The sequence below is a fragment of the Ranitomeya imitator genome, chromosome 4 (genome assembly GCF_032444005.1).
Source record: "Ranitomeya imitator isolate aRanImi1 chromosome 4, aRanImi1.pri, whole genome shotgun sequence".
In the NCBI taxonomy this organism is placed as follows: Eukaryota; Metazoa; Chordata; class Amphibia; order Anura; family Dendrobatidae; genus Ranitomeya; species Ranitomeya imitator.
The window spans coordinates 578,217,393-578,235,804 of NC_091285.1; the positions used below are offsets into that span (position 1 = coordinate 578,217,393).

General features: G+C 46.4%; 1 protein-coding gene across 2 annotated transcripts in view; it reads left to right on the forward strand.

Annotated features, from left to right (window-relative positions):
• The first annotated feature begins 2,325 nt into the window (after nt 1–2,325).
• Nucleotides 2,326–18,412, forward strand: part of DIS3L (DIS3 like exosome 3'-5' exoribonuclease) — an 88,777-nt gene continuing 72,690 nt past the window's right edge. Inside the window, exons 1-2 of one of the 2 annotated variants that reach the window (XM_069766392.1) lie at nt 2,326–2,544; nt 3,952–4,105. In XM_069766392.1, coding sequence (XP_069622493.1) covers nt 2,418–2,544; nt 3,952–4,105 — 281 coding nt within the window. In that variant the 5' untranslated portion in view covers nt 2,326–2,417. The remainder of the gene's footprint in view (nt 2,545–3,951; nt 4,106–18,412) is intronic. The other variant, XM_069766391.1, reaches the window with a different exon arrangement.

Here is an 18,412-nt window from a genome sequence, read left to right on the forward strand (position 1 = left end):
CTGTTGAATGTCGGCCCCCTTTGTCTCTGGGCGTTTATGTCTTCAGGGCTGTGGCATGCGCTCCTTTGTTCTAGCTCCGTACATTCCCGGGAGCAATATGGTGGTAGGCCCTTTCGTCATATGACGCTATGTCCCCTGGGCTGTGCGCATGCGCTCCATGGTCATAGCTCCGTGCATTTCCGGGAGCGCTCTTGTCTGGAGACGCTTGCGATTCAGCTTGCGTTCCAGTAGAGCGCTGCCCCGGAAATGCTTTGGTATGTGTCCGGAGCAGGCTGGGGCCGCATGCGCCGATAGGTAAGGGGGACTGTTATGAACTGGTGATTCAGAAACACAATGGACCTGGTGGTTAAGAGCACACAAAGTGACCTGATAGTTACTAATAACATAGGACAAGCTCTGAGACGTGGGAACTCTGCTGACCGCAATCCCTAATCCTATCACACCACACTAGAGGTAGCCGTGGAGCGCTCCTGACCAGACCTAGGCGCCTCGGGCACAGCCTGAGAAACTAGCTAGCCCTGAAGATAGAAAAATAAGCCTACCTTGCCTCAGAGAAATTCCCCAAAGGAAAAGGCAGCCCCCCACACATAATGACTGTGAGTAAAGATGAAAATACAAACACAGAGATAAAATAGGTTTTAGCAAAGTGAGGCCCGACTTACTGAATAGACCGAGGATAGTAAAGATAGCTTTGCGGTCAGCACAAAAACCTACAAACAACCACGCAGAGGGCGCAAAAAGACCCTCCGTACCGACTAACGGCACGGAGGTGCTTCCTCTGCGTCCCAGAGCTTCCAGCAAGCAAGAAAAACCAATATAGCAAGCTGGACAGAAAAAATAGCAAACAAAAGTAACACAAGCAGAACTTAGCTTATGCAGGGCAGACAGGCCACAAGACGATCCAGGAGAGAGCAAGACCAATACTGGAACATTGACTGGAGGCAAGGAACAAAGAACTAGGTGGAGTTAAATAGAGCAGCACCTAACGACTTAACCTTGTCACCTGAGGAAGGAAACTCAGAAGCCGCAGCCCCACTCACATCCACCAGAGGAAGCTCATAGACAGAACCAGCCGAAGTACCACTCATGACCACAGGAGGTAGCTCGACCACAGAATTCACAACAGGGGACATACATCTATGTCTGCGGTCACGCCCCCTTATTTTATTCCGAATCGCTATTGGTGGCGGGTTACATATAACCTTGGTCATGTCCTCACACAAATCACGCCCCCGGAAGAAGCTTGGGCGAAACGCGCGTTGGGGCGCACATGGGAGCTGAGACACATCACACCTAAGGTAATATTTCATTTATTTGCACTACTGGCTGTATGTCCGCAACATGGTTTACTAGATGGAAGATTAGTTATATGACATAGTATTTAGTACGTGGACAAGGTTATTGCCTAGGCACATGGTGGCATCAGGGTCCCCACTTACATAGTAACATAGTAACATAGTTAGTAAGGCCGAAAAAAGACATTTGTCCATCCAGTTCAGCCTATATTCCATCATAATAAATCCCCAGATCTACGTCCTTCTACAGAACCTAATAATTGTATGATACAATATTGTTCTGCTCCAGGAAGACATCCAGGCCTCTCTTGAACCCCTCGACTGAGTTCGCCATCACCACCTCCTCAGGCAAGCAATTCCAGATTCTCACTGCCCTAACAGTAAAGAATCCTCTTCTATGTTGGTGGAAAAACCTTCTCTCCTCCAGACGCAAAGAATGCCCCCTTGTGCCCGTCACCTTCCTTGGTATAAACAGATCCTCAGCGAGATATTTGTATTGTCCCCTTATATACTTATACATGGTTATTAGATCGCCCCTCAGTCGTCTTTTTTCTAGACTAAATAATCCTAATAATCCCTTGTATTTCTTCATTCTGAATTATGTCTTATTTATCATGAGATTATACAGCCTTCTCATCTAGTGGCAGCCTGAGTAAGATATTGATTGATTAGTTGATGAGCTCTATTTATGGTGCGTGAGGTCTCACCTCCCATAGGACACTTCGTTGCTCTATATCGGGTTTGTCTTTTTGTATGTTTTTATATAGTATTATCAATAAAGATATTTTATTTTAACCTATATGGATCTCTGCGGAGAAACAGAGAGGGCGAAATAGATAATAGAGACAGAGAGCGGAGACACACGGCGCAGCACAGTACATGGCACTGCTCTCTCTGCCTGCGGGTCACGGGATGGGTAAGATGGGCGTCTCCTTATTGCCATGGTTACACACTTGCACGTGACATATACACAGCACTGGGAGCGTCTAAGGTTTCACAACATGAGTATGTGGGCGTGTCTGGTGGGCGTGTCTCCCTGTGCTGTTGTTGGAGGGAGGCCACACGTTTCCGGGCTTGGAGAGGCAGGAAAGGCCCCGGCTCGGGCTGTACTAGGCCGTAACTATGCTAAAGACCGAGCGGATCCTCCACCTGAAGATACAGCGGGGCAGGACACTGCGGGCGGTGCGAGAACATTACCTGAGGGAGGACGTCCGCTGCGGGAGTCCGCGGTGCCAGACCTGTGCCCGGGGTGAGAGCTGCCCCGCCATGGCTGTATGTATATATATATGTGTCCCCCTCCATCACGGGAGGTGCCTTTCCCTGAGGATCTCATCCTGTGGAGACTCTGTGCTCTGCTCTTCTGGGAGTTGTTGTGCTCCTGGTACAGATGGATGCCCTGCGGTCACTGTGCCCCTCCGGTCCTAGCCCACGGTCCCTCCCGTCCACATCTCTATATACCTGGAAATGCCGGCCGCTCCTGCCATCTTGGACTATGTGCACGCATTGCGGATTGTATGCGTTTTTGCAGCGAAAACACATACACAACACTGCCCATTGAAGTCAATGGGATTCCGCAATGCTGTGCTAATGCTGCGTATTTTTCCACGTCAGAATCACATCACAGAAAAATCCACAGCATGTTCATTCTTTGTGTGGAATCGCGGCGATTCTGCACACATAGGAATGCATTGATCCGCTTACTTTCCGCATGGGGCTGTGCGGGTGGAGGAGCGGAGACTTTCCGCCAGGCCCTGGGAACTATATACCTGTTAAAAAAAAGAATTAAAATAAAAAATCATGATATTCTCACCTTCCGGCATCCCCTGCAGCCTTCCCGCTCCTCGCGATGCTCCCGTGTCCAGGGATGCTTTGCGGCAATGACCTGTCATGACGTGCAGTCTCGCGTGATGCTACGTCATCGGGGGTCATTGCCGCAAGGCATCACTGGGAACGGGAGCATCGCGAGGAGCTGGAGGGCTGCGGGGGCCGCCGGAAGGAATTTCATGAGTTTTAATTTTTTAAAAATTATTTTTAACATTATATCTTTTTACTATTGATGCTGCATCAATAGTAAAAAGTTGGTCACACTTGTCAAACACTATGTTTGACAAGTGTGACCGACCTGTCAATCAGTTTTCCAAGTGATGCTACAGATCGCTTGGAAAACGATAGCATTCTGCAAGCTAATTACGCTTGTAAAATGCTAGTGTTTAGCGGGAATACGCATGCCAATTCTGCATGCGTTTTACCCGCGGCAGGGAGTTGCGGCATTGCCGCAGAAATTTCCACGGCAATTCAGCAACGTCGTGTGCACATAGCCTTAGGGGTCTGTGGTACATCCTCAGGGTATGGCGAGGTGGTGCCCACGACTGTCTAGGAATGGGGGTTCACGTCATTCATGTCTGCAGGACGATATCTTATGCTCCCGCACCTGTCGGACATTTATGGCCTTTCCTGTGGATGTACCAGACCAATAGGTTCCATTCACCTGTAAGCATAGCTCACCATCCTGTCAGACCCAATACTGAGGCACATTGGGGAAATCTAAGCTTGTGCACCCTGCGGATTTATACCCATGGTTATGTTCAGCCATTGCACATATTATATTGTCACTTATTTATAGATATTTTCTTCTTTGCATCCTGTGTTCTCTAAGATGGGAAGCTGTTGTCTGAAGATCTTACGCATTATGTGGTCCCCGACTGTCAAGTGCTCCAAGACTATCAGGAGGTGCTGGAGGTTACAGAGGTACGGGGCATCGTCTTTATGCAGACGGCGTGCCAGGCTGTCCAACATCAGCGAGGGCGCAGGTAAGTGCTGAAATCCATTGGCTTTGGGATTGCGAACAAGAAATGACCGGTTTTCTTATCAGCAAATATAAATTTTGAACAAGTGACAACGTTTCAATCTAAAGTGTTAGTGAATGGTTATGTGAGACGCCTTAGACTGTCCATGTATGCGCTGCTGGTGCCACATCTGACCTGACTGTAGGACTCTTCTAGGAGAGTAACAATGTCATTTCCCAAAATCTTTTCCCCGGGGGAAAGTGTATATAGTATCAGGACCCGGGGGGGGGGGGGGTATAAAGTGTCAGGACCCCCAAGGACAACTTATTGAATGCAAAAGATCTGTAAAATAGAAAATTGACTCAACATCTAGAGATACTTTTAGTACCTGATGTTGACTATTAGGCCATCTTCACACATCTGAAATTGGCAGTCAATGTATGGACCACAATGTCCAGAGCAGCCATGGTTTAAAAAAGACCCTTAGAGAAAGCTGGTTTTCCCGGCGAAACGCAGGTCAGGGACGTAATCCTGTGATGTAATGATCTCAGAGTGATACTGGCACACTGTTACTCAATTGCACCACGCTGCTCCTATCCACGCAGGGTCTCCAATTGTATGAGACACGGGCACTTATTTTTAAGGAGCTAGCGCGTCACTCTGATCCCCGTATGGTCTCTAAATGTATGAGACGCAGGCACTTTAACAGGGGAGTCAGCATGCTTGATTAACCAGCGTGCTGTCTCTCCCTGTAAGTGCATGTTAATCGAGCGTCAGCTTTCATCAAGCCAGCCGCTCCTGCTCTCAGCTGCATACGTTGTATAGCGGCGGAGCGTTAGTGCCGACTATCACCATAGTGAACATCAGAGCGGATAAGACCGGGGGTCATCGGCGCTGCTGTCAGGAAATCTGACTATACATCTAGCAGCTCCATATCATATTTTAACATGCACTTCTATATGAATTTATACTACCTGCCATCCTTTACTGGTTGATATCATTACCCATATAAGGCACCCATTTATTATGGATGACACTCTGTATAGAGCCCCCCAATACACCAAAGAAGTCTAATTTAGCTCACTCTTACAAATGTGAGGATATAATTTAATACACCATTGTGGTGTTCTTTACTCATCATAATCACTTTAATGTGTGGAATTAATCAAATCTATATAGAGAGTGGATAATTAATTAAATACACCAAAAACGCAAGATATATATATTTGCGCCAAAGGACCCAATGATTTTTAAGGAACTATTAATAAAAAGATATGTTGCCATACAATAAATGCTATATATAACTGTTGATTTGCCAATTACCTTTAGCTGGATGAATGCAGCATACGTCTTGCGGCTCTGTTATCCAAAAAGGTCCTTGTGGTCAATAAATGACAGTATCTTAATGTCCACAAAAAAGTTTCCCAACTATCTGACAAGCGACAGTTCTTAATATTTCTAAGAGGGGAGAATTTTTTTTTGTTCCTGTCCCGGCCGGTGACAGGCACCCTTTACCTCATGTGTTGCACTCCAATGCTCCTGGCGTCTGGGCAAAAGCCTGCGTATTTTGATAGTATTTGCCGGCAAGGTGCAGAGGAGCTGCAGGACCTTGCGTGACGTCACGGTCACGTGGTACTTCACGTGACTGGCTTACGGAGTGCACCTAGGACCAAAATCCAATCCGACGCGTTTCGGAATCAACTGATTCCTTCCTCAGGGATGGTCCAGTGCGCATCATAGGTGCTTATATATCCTGTAACGCAGGGGTGTCAAACTGCATTCCTCGAGGGCCTCAGACCATGCGTGTTTTCAAGATTTCCTTTGCATTACACGAGGTGCTGGAATCATTCTGTGCAGGTGATTAAATTATCACCTGTGCAATACAAGGAAATCCTGAAAACATGACCTGTTTGCAGCCCTCGCGGAATGCAGTTTGACACCCCTGCTGTAACGCATATAGGTGCTAAGTTTACTTATTAAAGGCAAATAGTTCAGTTTCGCTGTTGAGACCATTGGGCATCAGCGTATTCATCTCGAATATCCACTTACTCTCTTCCCTTGACATTTGGTGAATAAAGTTACCCTTACGCCAGCTCTTCTTTACTATTTTAATACCAGTGACCACGATATCTTTTATTGAACCTCCATGATATTTCTCCAAATGTTGTGATAAAAGGTGGCCCATAAATTGTTTGCTGATATTGTGTAAATGTTCTCCAATACGCACACTCATTGATCGTATGGTACGCCCTATATATAATTTCTCACACGGGCATTTAGTCCCATAAATTACTCCTTGAATTGAACAGGTTATAAAGCCCTTAATATTTGCTTCTTCTGATTGATTGGCAATACTGATTTGTTTCTTCGTATTTAGTTTTTTACAAGGTAAACATTTCTTACAGGGAAAAAAAAACAGATAGAGTCTTTAGTGTATGTGGGACTGTTAGAGACAAAGGTTTACGTCAGGGCTGTCAAACTGCATTCCTCAAGGGCTGCAAACAGGTCATGTTTTCAGGATTTCCTTGTACTGCACAGGTGATAATTTAATACACACATAATGATTGCAGCACCTTGTGCAAAGCTAAGGAAATCTTGAAAACCTGCATGGTTTGCGGCCCTCGAGGAATGCAGTTTGACACCCCTGATTTACGTATTGTAGGGGCTATTATGTTGCCCAGATTATTTGCCCTTTTGTAAACAAATCTGGGATGCTCTGCTAATGACTCACCAATCACCTTGTCCTCCTTTAATATATTCCAATGTTTCTTTATAATTTTTTTCAAGATGTTGCTATTGGAATTATATTGAGTTATTATTGGGACTTCATCGTTTTTCAAGTTTTTAATATTTTTCTCCTTTTGTTTGAGTAATTTCTCTCTTGGTTGTTTTCCCACCTGTTCTTTGATTTGTATCAAGGTTTGTTTGTCATATCCTTTTTGGTTAAATCTCTCTATCAAAATGTCCGTCTCTTTATTAAAGTCTTCTGGTTTAGAGCAATTTCCATGGGCTCTTATAAATTGACTTTTGGGGATGTTTAAGAGCCAACTAGGTAGATGACAGCTATTCAATGAGATGTAATTATTCGAATCAGTAGGTTTGTGGTATAAAGTAGTTTGAATAACATCATTTTCTATAAAAAAAAAATTAAATCCAAAAAATTAATTTCTTTATTGCTTGTATTAGCTGTAAAATTTAAAAAATAATTTTAAATTTGCATTTCCCCTTCCCCCTTTTTTCTACTTAATTTGGTGGTGCCCACCTATCTGCATCTTGTCTGATGAGTTCGGACTTCTTGTTTAAAAAACAGGACCCTAACGCGACATCCTCATATATACTTATGAGGCTGTTGAGTTTGGGTCAGGAGACCTACAGTCTGTCCGTATCTGGCTTTCCTCAAATATCCCCCTATTGAAGTCATAAGCGAGATCACTATCAGTGTGTACAGTGAATATGATACTTTTGGAAGTTTAGGGCTACATTCCCAAAATCAGTATTTGACAGGTTAGTGGCATATGAGTGCTTCCTGTTTTTTGATGTTGCCGAATTTCTGCAACTATTTTGTAAATTTAGGTTACCGTACTTGCGTTTTTTTAATGCGTTTTTTACGCTGCATTTTGTCTCTGATGCGTCAGGATTTAAATAAAGCAGCTTTGTTTTTGAAATTTCCTGGTATTTGACATTCTCGGGTGCGGATTACATGCATATTTGTATGCATTTCCACTGCGGAAACCGACTAAAAACATGTCAATTTTTTACCTGCTGATTTTCCACATCTAATGCAAGTGTATGGGGAAATTTTGCACATACAACTCCACGTACCCATGAGAGATTGACCTAATGCGAATTGGAAAAACGCACCGCAGTTCAGTTTACACAGAATATAAAAGAAGCACAGTGGGCAGGAGATTTCTATGAATTCCATCCACTTTGCTGGAACTGTAAAACGCTGTGTCACAAACGCAATAAGAGCTCATCATGGGCACAAAGTCTTATGTCCATTCACCATTAAGATTTTTTGGGCATTAGAGCAAAGTCTATTGATCTTGACAATATATAGCGGGGCTGACCGACCATCTTATGTACCTGGGGTCCTCCTGACTCTCCCCAACAGTGTGAAAAAGAAGGATCAGACATGTTAAATTTTAACACTGAATCCTTTTGTTTTCTCGGGAGATTATCGACAGACAGGCGCACTAGAGCGACAGCCCCTTTGTTCCAGTGAATGGGGGGGGGGCTCAATTGGTCAATGACGTCAGAGGATTTTGCAGACGCACATAACCTTTACGGGCTTCAGTTTGCATTGTTTTGTTACTGTTCAATTAAATGCATCCAGTGATTAGTTTTCCAGGCTAATTTCTATTTAATAACCCTAATGCAGTCTATATCTGATGTGGAAGCAAAGTCCGACTGACTGAAATAAAGCGCCGATCAATAAATAAATGGCCACTTGTTGCACATTAATGAAGTTTACAAATAATTGCCCATTATTCACATTTTGGATGCCTGAATCCATGAGCCCGATTGTTCAATTCACCTTGGACATCCACGGGTATAGAATGCTCAGAGGTCTCCTACTTTCCTGTATGTATTCCTGCAGTGAATATCATCTACATAAACCCTTACTGAGCCCCAGATAAGTATTAGAAGTGATCCAAAAAGCAATGTGAATGAGACAAAGCGCGCACTGTCCTGTCCCCAGGCTGTCCGCCATCTTTCCCCCTTATTTGTGAAAACCTGACCTTTTTTTTGTTTGTTTGCTTTGTGTGCTGTATCCATAATTGGTGCTTGCGTTCATTTCTACAAATCACGTCTGATTTTCTCATGGAAAAAGTAATTCTAGAGGTTTTTCGAATATTCTGTCAACGGCTCAGTGAAAAACATACAGTACTTGGATGACAGATTAGTGGCATGATTGCTTTCTGTTTTTTTTACCATGGATTCATACCACATTGGGCGATTTTGTATTTTTTGATTTTGATCAAAAACAGACATGTCTCCCATTTGTTTTTTTTTTCTTTTTGGGTATGTGCACACGATTAGTAGATACTGTGGGTTGGACGCTGCATACTTGTGCAGCATCCAACACGCAGTGACCATATGTAAACAGCATAGTGGATGAGACTTCAAGAAATTCTATGCCCACTATGCGTGCACCGACGCCCGCGGCTTACGTGCGGACATGGACATGTGGCACGTCTCCAGACCGCAGCATGTCAATTTCTCTTGCAGAGACGCAAGTCTCCGCAAGAGAAATTTTACCAATAGAATGTATCGGACGTGGTGAATCCACACGGTTCAGTGAACACATGCCGATTTACCTGTGTTCAACAGCAGCACTTTGGGCGCAGCAAACATTCAGTGCGAAACGTGTTATGAACAGGTAATTCAGAACCACAATGGACATTGAAGTTCAGAGCACACAAAGTGACCTGACATTTACCAAAAACATAGGACGAGCTCTGAGACGTGGAAACTCTGCTGACCGCAATCCCTAATCCTATCACACCACACTAGAGGTAGCCGTGGATTGCGCCTAACGCTCCCTATGCAACTCGGCACAGCCTGAGAAACTAACTAGCCCTGAAGATAGAAAAATAAGCCTACCTTGCCTCAGAGAAATTCCCCAAAGGAAAAGGCAGCCCCCCACATATAATGACTGTGAGTAAAGATGAAATACAAACACAGAGATGAAATAGATTTAGCAAAGTGAGGCCCGACTTACTGAATAGACCGAGGATAGGAAAGATAGCTTTGCGGTCAACACAAAAACCTACAAACAACCACGCAGAGGGGCAAAAAGACCCTCCGCACCGACTAACGGTACGGAGGTGCTCCCTCTGCGTCTCAGAGCTTCCAGCAAGCAAGAAAAACCAATATAGTAAGCTGGACAGAAAAAATAGCAAACAAAAATAACACAAGCAAAACTTAGCTTATGCAGGACAGACAGGCCACAGGAACGATCCAGGAGGAAGCAAGACCAATACTAGAACATTGACTGGAGGCCAGGATCAAAGCACCAGGTGGAGTTAAATAGAGCAGCACCTAACGACTTAACCTCATCACCTGAGGAAGGAAACTCAGAAGCCGCAGTACCACTCTCATCCACCAAAGGAAGCTCATAGACAGAACCAGCCGAAGTACCACTCTCGACCACAGGAGGGAGCTTGGCCACAGAATTCACAACAGAAACGGCCGTCGTCCAGACTCCATCACCGCACCCTCCTGTACACCTGATGTCCTAATGGATGTATGCACTTTTTCTTTCCAATAAAGAGCACGATTATACAGCTTCAAACAGGTGAGTGCCGCATATATTTTTCCTCTTTTGCCATATGGATAATGCAGCTATATGCTACCGATGCAGAGCACCAAAAACCCAAAGCTAACGTGACACCTGTTTATCAGAAATTGCAAAGTCCAAGTCCAGAAGAATCTGTGTGATTGTATATACTCTAGTTGTGTCCACTGCCTGTCTTTTTGTATTGCAGCAAACATGTGCTGCGTCCAAAGCGCTGCCACTTCCGCATTGTGGGCACGTAACCCTCAGGGCTCGCAGACACCAGCATTTACATTGCACAAGTGTTATCTGATTTTTCATTAGATGAGAATGTATAGCCGTCTGATCGTAGCCTTAAAGAGGTTGTCCACTATTTTTATATTGATGACCTATCATTAGGATAGGTCATCAATGTCGGATCGGCTGGGGTTGACACCCAGGACCCCTGCCGATCAGCTGCTATTGGTGTCAACAGCAGTGACCCTTGGCCAGAAGTGCTTGCGGAGCTGGCCATCTACTTGTAGTGGCTGCTGCAAGGTGCTACACATCCGCCTCCTATTGATTTGAATAGGAGACAGATGTGCAGTACCTAGATCCGGCCACTACAAGTATACAGCCAGCTCCCCAAGTTAGTAATTCTGGCAAACACAATAAAAGCTAATTGGCGGGAGTGCTGGGTGTCGGATCCCAGCGATCAGGCATTGATGACCTATCCTAAGGTTAGGCCATCAATATAAATGTAGTGGACAATCTCTTTAAATTAACAGTTCAGTGCTATAGGGAATTTAGCTCCTAGAAAGTTCATACTAGCACTGTACCTGTCAGTGTACAGTGCTTTAAAAAAATAACTCTTTAATTCATATTCAAATAAGGGGGTTTCGGTGTCACCTTGGTGTGTCCAAGAGCTTGGTGCGTCCAAGAGCTTGGTGCATGATTTCTCCCCCTCATTGGGGACTTCCCCTGCTACTGATTACGCGAATGCTGCCTCATATGTGTGCGCATGTGCACCAACACTGGCAATGCAAAGTGCACATGCACACATCTTATTGCAGATGAGCACACAGAGGCCAGGCACGTTCTCTTAGGCTACTTTCACACTTCCAGCTTCCAAATCTGCACAGGATCCGTCAAGACGTTGAAGTGACGGATCCTGTGCAGATTGTGGAAAATGTGTCTTTCTGACGGACCCTTCGAGGCTATGTGCACCTGTTGTGTATGTGTTTTCGCAGCGGTTTTCCGCTGCAAAAACGCATACACAACACAAACCAGGTAAAAAAAAAAAATCGCAGTATTCTCACCTACCGGCGTTCCTGCGCAGCGATGCTCCCAGCAGCTAGCATTCCTAGTAATACATTGCGAAATCAATGTATTACTATGAACTCTAGCTGCCGGGAGCATCGCTGTGCGGGAACGCCGGCAGGTGAGAATACTGCGTTTTTTGTTTTTTTTTAATTATTTTTAACATATCTTGTTACTACTAGTAAAAAGAGAAAGAGAGCGAGAGAGTATTTCCCTGACGGGAAATTCTTCCACGTATGCTCTTTGAAAAGATGGGACCTGTCGCTGGATTCCTGCTTTTCACAGTCAGCGACGCTGACCGATTTTCCGACGAGCAAAATAAAAACATTCCTCTGAACGTTTTCTCTGCCCGACGGACCGTTTTTTAATGCAGGATCCAGTGAAAGACGGATGAAACCGATGGCCATCCGTCACAATCCGTCGCTAATACAAGTCTATGGGAAAATGCAGGATCCTGCCTTTTCAAAAATCAACGGATTGTGACAGAAGCTGAAAGACGGCCGTAACTCCACCCGCTCCTCCCTGGGAGTTTACTATGGGCAGCGGACACGTTGAAACACTGCGTCCGCTGCCCACGTTGTGCAGAAAATCACCACTGTCCGTCAGAACGTTGCACCGACGCTTTGTGATGGCCCCGTACCGACAAAAGTGTGAAAGAAGCCTTACCTGGCTCTTCTCTGCACTGGTATATCCCATCCAGAAGAGTAGTGAGCAGCTTCAGAGAGAAGGAAAGGGTGGCTCCGTACTTTACTGCATCACCAAATAGGTGATTATCTCCTCTGGCACCAATGGAAACATTTTAGCAGCTAATATAAAAAGCGCTAACTTAACTACTTGTCAAACTCTATAAAAGTGTATGTGTGAGATACTGTATATACAGTGGGAAAAAAAGTATTTAGTCAGCCATCAATTGTGCAAGTTTTGCCACTTAAAAAGATGAGAGAGGCCTGTAATTGACATCATAGGTAGACCACAACTATGAGAGTCAAAATGAGAAAACAAATCCAGAAAATCACCGTGCCTGATTTGGCAAGATTTATTTTGTAAATTATGGTGGAAAATAAGTATTTCTCCTTCGCCTCATTGGGGGACACAGACCGTGGGTGTATGCTGCTGCTGCCACTAGGAGGCTGCCACTAAGTGATACAAAGAAAGTTCTCTCCTCCCCTGCAATATACACCTACCTGCTGGCTTCCAGAGACCCAGTTCTTGCTTAGTGTCCGTGGGAGGCACTTGGGTCTGATTCAGACCCAAACGTTTTTATATTTACTTTTCTGTAAATTTTTATTTTTTAATTAACGGAGTGAAGGGGGCGACGGATCCTTTCAAGGTTCCGATCTCCCCCGAATCATCAACAGGCGAGCACGGCGAGTATACCTCCCCGTACCCTCTCCTGCGATGTGGGAAGCCATGCCTGAGCTCACTTCAGGGGCGACGGTTCCTCCGAGTCCCAATCTCCCCACACCAGCAGCAGGCGATCACATGGAGTGTCGCCTCCATGTATCCTCTCCTGGAGCCAGGCCTAATGCCGGACAACTGGCCCTGTCCACCCCGGGGGCTGAACTCCGTGGATGTACAGAGGCCACTCTCTATGGCGTCCGAGCAGCCCCTACTGTCCCACCACTGTGAAAGCGGATGGCACAAGGAGGCGGACGGTTCATCTCCACCTCCCTAACAAAGGGATGATTGATTGAGGCTTACCCCTCTATCCCTGCACCGTCCACGCAGTACCTGAAGAACAGTAGAGTGCGCGCGCTTTCCTCGGCGCTGAAACCCAGTCATCGCGGCGGCTCCATGCCGGGACGCGCTCCGATGGTGAGTGGATCAGCGATGGGCCTCTGCAGTGGGATATTCACATGCTGACAGGCAGCCTCAGCTTCCCTGTGGCCCACCTTCCTGAGGTAACACTCCGGCCGGCTGCAAAAATTTAGCCCCCGGCTTCGGCCGATGTGTATGCCGCATCCTGGTGGAAGCGTGTTGTGAATTCTGTGGTCAAGCTCCCTCTTGTGGTCATGAGTGGTACTTCGGCTGGTTCTGTCCATGAGCTTCCTCTGGTGGATGTGAGTGGGGTTGCGGCTTCTGAGTTTCCTTCCTCAGGTGACGAGGTTAAGTCGTTAGGTGCTGCTCTATTTAACTCCACCTAGTTCTTTGTTCCTGGCCTCCAGTCAATGTTCCAGTATTGGTCTTGCTCTCTCCTGGATCGTTCTTGTGGCCTGTCTGCCCTGCATAAGCTAAGTTCTGCTTGTGTTACTTTTGTTTGCTATTTTTTCTGTCCAGCTTGCTATATTGGTTTGTCTTGCTTGCTGGAAGCTCTGGGACGCAAAGGGAGCACCTCCGTACCGTTAGTCGGTGCGGAGGGTCTTTTTGCGCCCTCTGCGTGGTTGTTTGTAGGTTTTTGTGCTGACCGCAAAGCTATCTTTCCTATCCTCGGTCTATTCAGTAAGTCGGGCCTCACTTTGCTAAAATCTATTTCATCTCTGTGTTTGTATTTTCATCTTTACTCACAGTCATTATATGTGGGGGGCTGCCTTTTCCTTTGGGGAATTTCTCTGAGGCAAGGTAGGCTTATTTTTCTATCTTCAGGGCTAGCTAGTTTCTCAGGCTGTGCCCGAGGCGCCTAGGTCTGGTCAGGAGCGCTCCACGGCTACCTCTAGTGTGGTGTGATAGGATTAGGGATTGCGGTCAGCAGAGTTCTCACGTCTCAGAGCTCGTCCTATGTTATTAGTAACTATCAGGTCATTTTCAGTGCTCTTAACCACCAGGTCCATTGTGGTTCTAAATCACCAGTTCATAACAGTACTGGAGGCCCAAAGTACTAATGCTTCTCAATAGAGGGAAAGGAGAAGTTCTGAGACCATTTTTTTTTCTCTGCACTGTGTTTTGTCTTTCCTTTCCCCTAGACATTTGGGTGGTTCAGGACACAGGTGTAGTGATGGACATTAAAGGTCTGTCTTCTTGTGTGGATCATCTCACTGCAAGAGTACAAAAAATTCAAGACATTGTGGTTCAGAAATCTATGTTAGAACCTAGAATTCCTATTCCTGATTTATTTTCTGGAGATAGAGCTAAGTTTCTGAATTTCAAAAATAATTGCAAACTGTTTCTGGCTTTGAAACCCCGCTCCTCTGGTGACCCAGTTCAACAAGTTAAGATTATTATTTCTTTATTACGTGGCAACCCTCAAGACTGGGCATTTTCCCTTGCGCCAGGAGATCCTGCATTATGTGATATTGATGCGTTTTTTCTGGCGCTCGGATTGCTTTATGATGAACCTAATTCAGTGGATCAGGCAGAGAAAAATTTGCTGGCTCTGTGTCAGGGTCAGGATGAGGTAGAGATATATTGTCAGAAGTTTAGGAAGTGGTCTGTGCTCACTCAATGGAATGAATGTGCTCTGGCAGCAATTTTCAGAAAAGGTCTCTCTGAAGCCCTTAAGGATGTCATGGTTGGATTTCCTATGCCTGCTGGTCTGGATGAGTCTATGTCTTTGGCCATTCAGATCGATCGACGCTTGCGTGAGCGTAAAACTGTGCACCATTTGGCGGTATTATCTGAGCATAGACCTGAACCTATGCAATGTGATAGGACTTTGACCAGAGCTGAACGGCAAGAACACAGACGTCGGAATGGGCTGTGTTTTTACTGTGGTGATTCCACTCATGCTATCTCCGATTGTCCTAAGCGCACTAAGCGGTTCGCTAGGTCTGCCACCATTGGTACGGTACAGTCGAAATTTCTTTTGTCCGTTACTTTGATCTGCTCTTTGTCATCCTATTCTGTCATGGCATTTGTGGATTCAGGCGCTGCCCTGAATTTGATGGACATGGAGTTTGCTAGGCGCTGTGGGTTTTTCTTGGAGCCCTTGCAGTATCCTATTCCATTGAGAGGAATTGATGCTACGCCTTTGGCCAAGAATAAGCCCCAGTACTGGACCCAATTGACCATGTGCATGGCTCCTGCGCATCAGGAGGATATTCGCTTTTTGGTGTTGCATAATCTGCATGATGTGGTCGTGTTGGGGTTGCCATGGCTACAAGTCCATAACCCAGTATTGGATTGGAAATCTATGTCTGTGTCCAGCTGGGGTTGTCAGGGGGTACATGGTGATGTTCCATTTCTGTCTATTTCATCATCCACCCCTTCTGAGGTCCCAGAGTTCTTGTCGGATTACCGGGATGTATTTGATGAGCCCAAGTCCGATGCCCTACCTCCGCATAGGGATTGCGATTGTGCTATCAATTTGATTCCTGGTAGTAAGTTTCCTAAAGGTCGACTGTTTAATTTGTCTGTGCCTGAGCACGCCGCTATGCGGAGTTACGTAAAGGAATCCTTGGAGAAGGGTCATATTCGCCCGTCGTCGTCACCATTGGGAGCAGGGTTCTTTTTTGTGGCCAAGAAGGATGGTTCGTTGAGACCTTGTATTGATTACCGCCTTCTAAATAAAATCACGGTCAAATTTCAGTACCCCTTGCCGCTGCTGTCTGATTTGTTTGCTCGGATTAAGGGGGCTAGTTGGTTCACCAAGATAGATCTTCGTGGTTCGTATTATCTTGTGCGTATTAAACAGGGCGATGAATGGAAAACAGCATTTAATACGCCGAGGGCCATTTTGAGTACCGTATATACTCGAGTATAAGCCGACCCGAGTATAAGCCGACCCCCCTAATTTTGCCACAAAAAACTGGGAAAACTTATTGACTCGAGTATAAGCCTAGGGTGGAAATGCAGCATTTACCGGTGAATTTCAAAAATAAAAATAGATCATTATTTCCCCATAGCTGTGCCATATAGTGCTCTGCACCGTTCATATTTCCCCATAGGTGTGAACCATATAGTGCTCTGCACCGTTCATTGTGCCCCCTAGCTGTGCCATATACGGTGCCCTGCACCGTTCATTGTGCCCCATAGCTGTGCTGTGCCATATACGGTGCTCTGCACCGTTCACTGTGCCCCATAGCTGTGCTGTGCCATATACGGTGCTCTGCACCGTTCACTGTGCCCCATAGCTGTGCTGTGCCATATACGGTGCTCTGCACCGTTCACTGTGCCCCATAGCTGTGCTGTGCCATATACGGTGCTCTGCACCGTTCACTGTACCCCATAGCTGTGCTGTGCCATATACGGTGCTCTGCACCGTTCACTGTGCCCCATAGCTGTGCTGTGCCATATACGGTGCTCTGCACCGTTCACTGTGCCCCATAGCTGTGCTGTGCCATATACGGTGCTCTGCACCGTTCACTGTGCCCCATAGCTGTGCTGTGCCATATACGGTGCTCTGCACCGTTCACTGTGCCCCATAGCTGTGCTGTGCCATATACGGTGCTCTGCACCGTTCACTGTGCCCCATAGCTGTGCTGTGCCATATACGGTGCTCTGCACCGTTCACTGTGCCCCATAGCTGTGCTGTGCCATATACGGTGCTCTGCACCGTTCACTGTGCCCCATAGCTGTGCTGTGCCATATACGGTGCTCTGCACCGTTCACTGTGCCCCATAGCTGTGCTGTGCCATATACGGTGCTCTGCACCGTTCACTGTGCCCCATAGCTGTGCTGTGCCATATACGGTGCTCTGCACCGTTCACTGTGCCCCATAGCTGTGCTGTGCCATATACGGTGCTCTGCACCGTTCACTGTGCCCCATAGCTGTGCTGTGCCATATACGGTGCTCTGCACCGTTCACTGTGCCCCATAGATGTTCCACATAAATTTGTGCCGCCGCTGCCGCAATAAAGAAAAAAAACCACATACTCACCTCCCTTGATTGCAGCTCCCGGCGTCTCGTTCCGGCGCCTCCATCTTCCCGGCGTCTCTGCTCTGACTGATCAGGCAGAGGGCGCCGCGCACACTATATGCGTCATCGCGCCCTCTGCCTGAACAGTCAGAGAGCAGAGACGCCGGGAAGATGGAGGCGCCGGCCGGGAAGATGGATCGGCGCCCGGCGGCTGGAACGAGGACAGGTGAATATGCTATACTCACCTAGTCCTGGCGATCCTCGCGCTGTCCCCTCCTGTCTTCGGTGCCGCAGCTTCTTTCTCTATCAGCGGTCACCGGCACCGCTGATTAGAGAAATGAATAAGCGGCTCCGCCCCTATGGGAGGTGGAGCCGCTTATTCATTTCTGTAATGAGCGGTCCCACGTGACCGCTGAAGAGAGGAAGAAACTGCAGCGCCGAAGCCCGTGGGACGGCAGGGACAGCGCGAGGATCGCTGGGACTAGGTAAGTATACCCCAGCGCCCTCAGCCCCTCACCCGCCGACCCCACCGCTACCGTGACTCGAGTATAAGCCGAGGGGGGCACTTTCAGCCCAAAAATTTGGGCTGAAAATCTCGGCTTATACTCGAGTATATACGGTACCTGGTTATGCCATTCGGTCTTTCCAATGCTCCATCAGTATTTCAGTCCTTTATGCATGACATCTTCCGAGAGTACCTGGATAAATTCCTGATTGTATATTTGGATGATATTTTGGTCTTCTCGGATGATTGGGAGTCTCACGTGAAGCAGGTCAGAATGGTGTTGCAGGTCCTGTGTGCGAATTCTTTGTTTGTGAAGGGGTCAAAGTGTCTCTTTGGTGTTCAGAAGGTTTCATTTTTGGGGTTCATTTTTTCCCCTTCTACTATCGAGATGGACCCTGTTAAAGTTCAGGCCATTTATGATTGGACTCAGCCGACATCTCTGAAGAGTCTACAAAAGTTCCTGGGCTTTGCTAATTTTTATCGTCGCTTCATCAATAACTTTTCTAGTATTGCTAA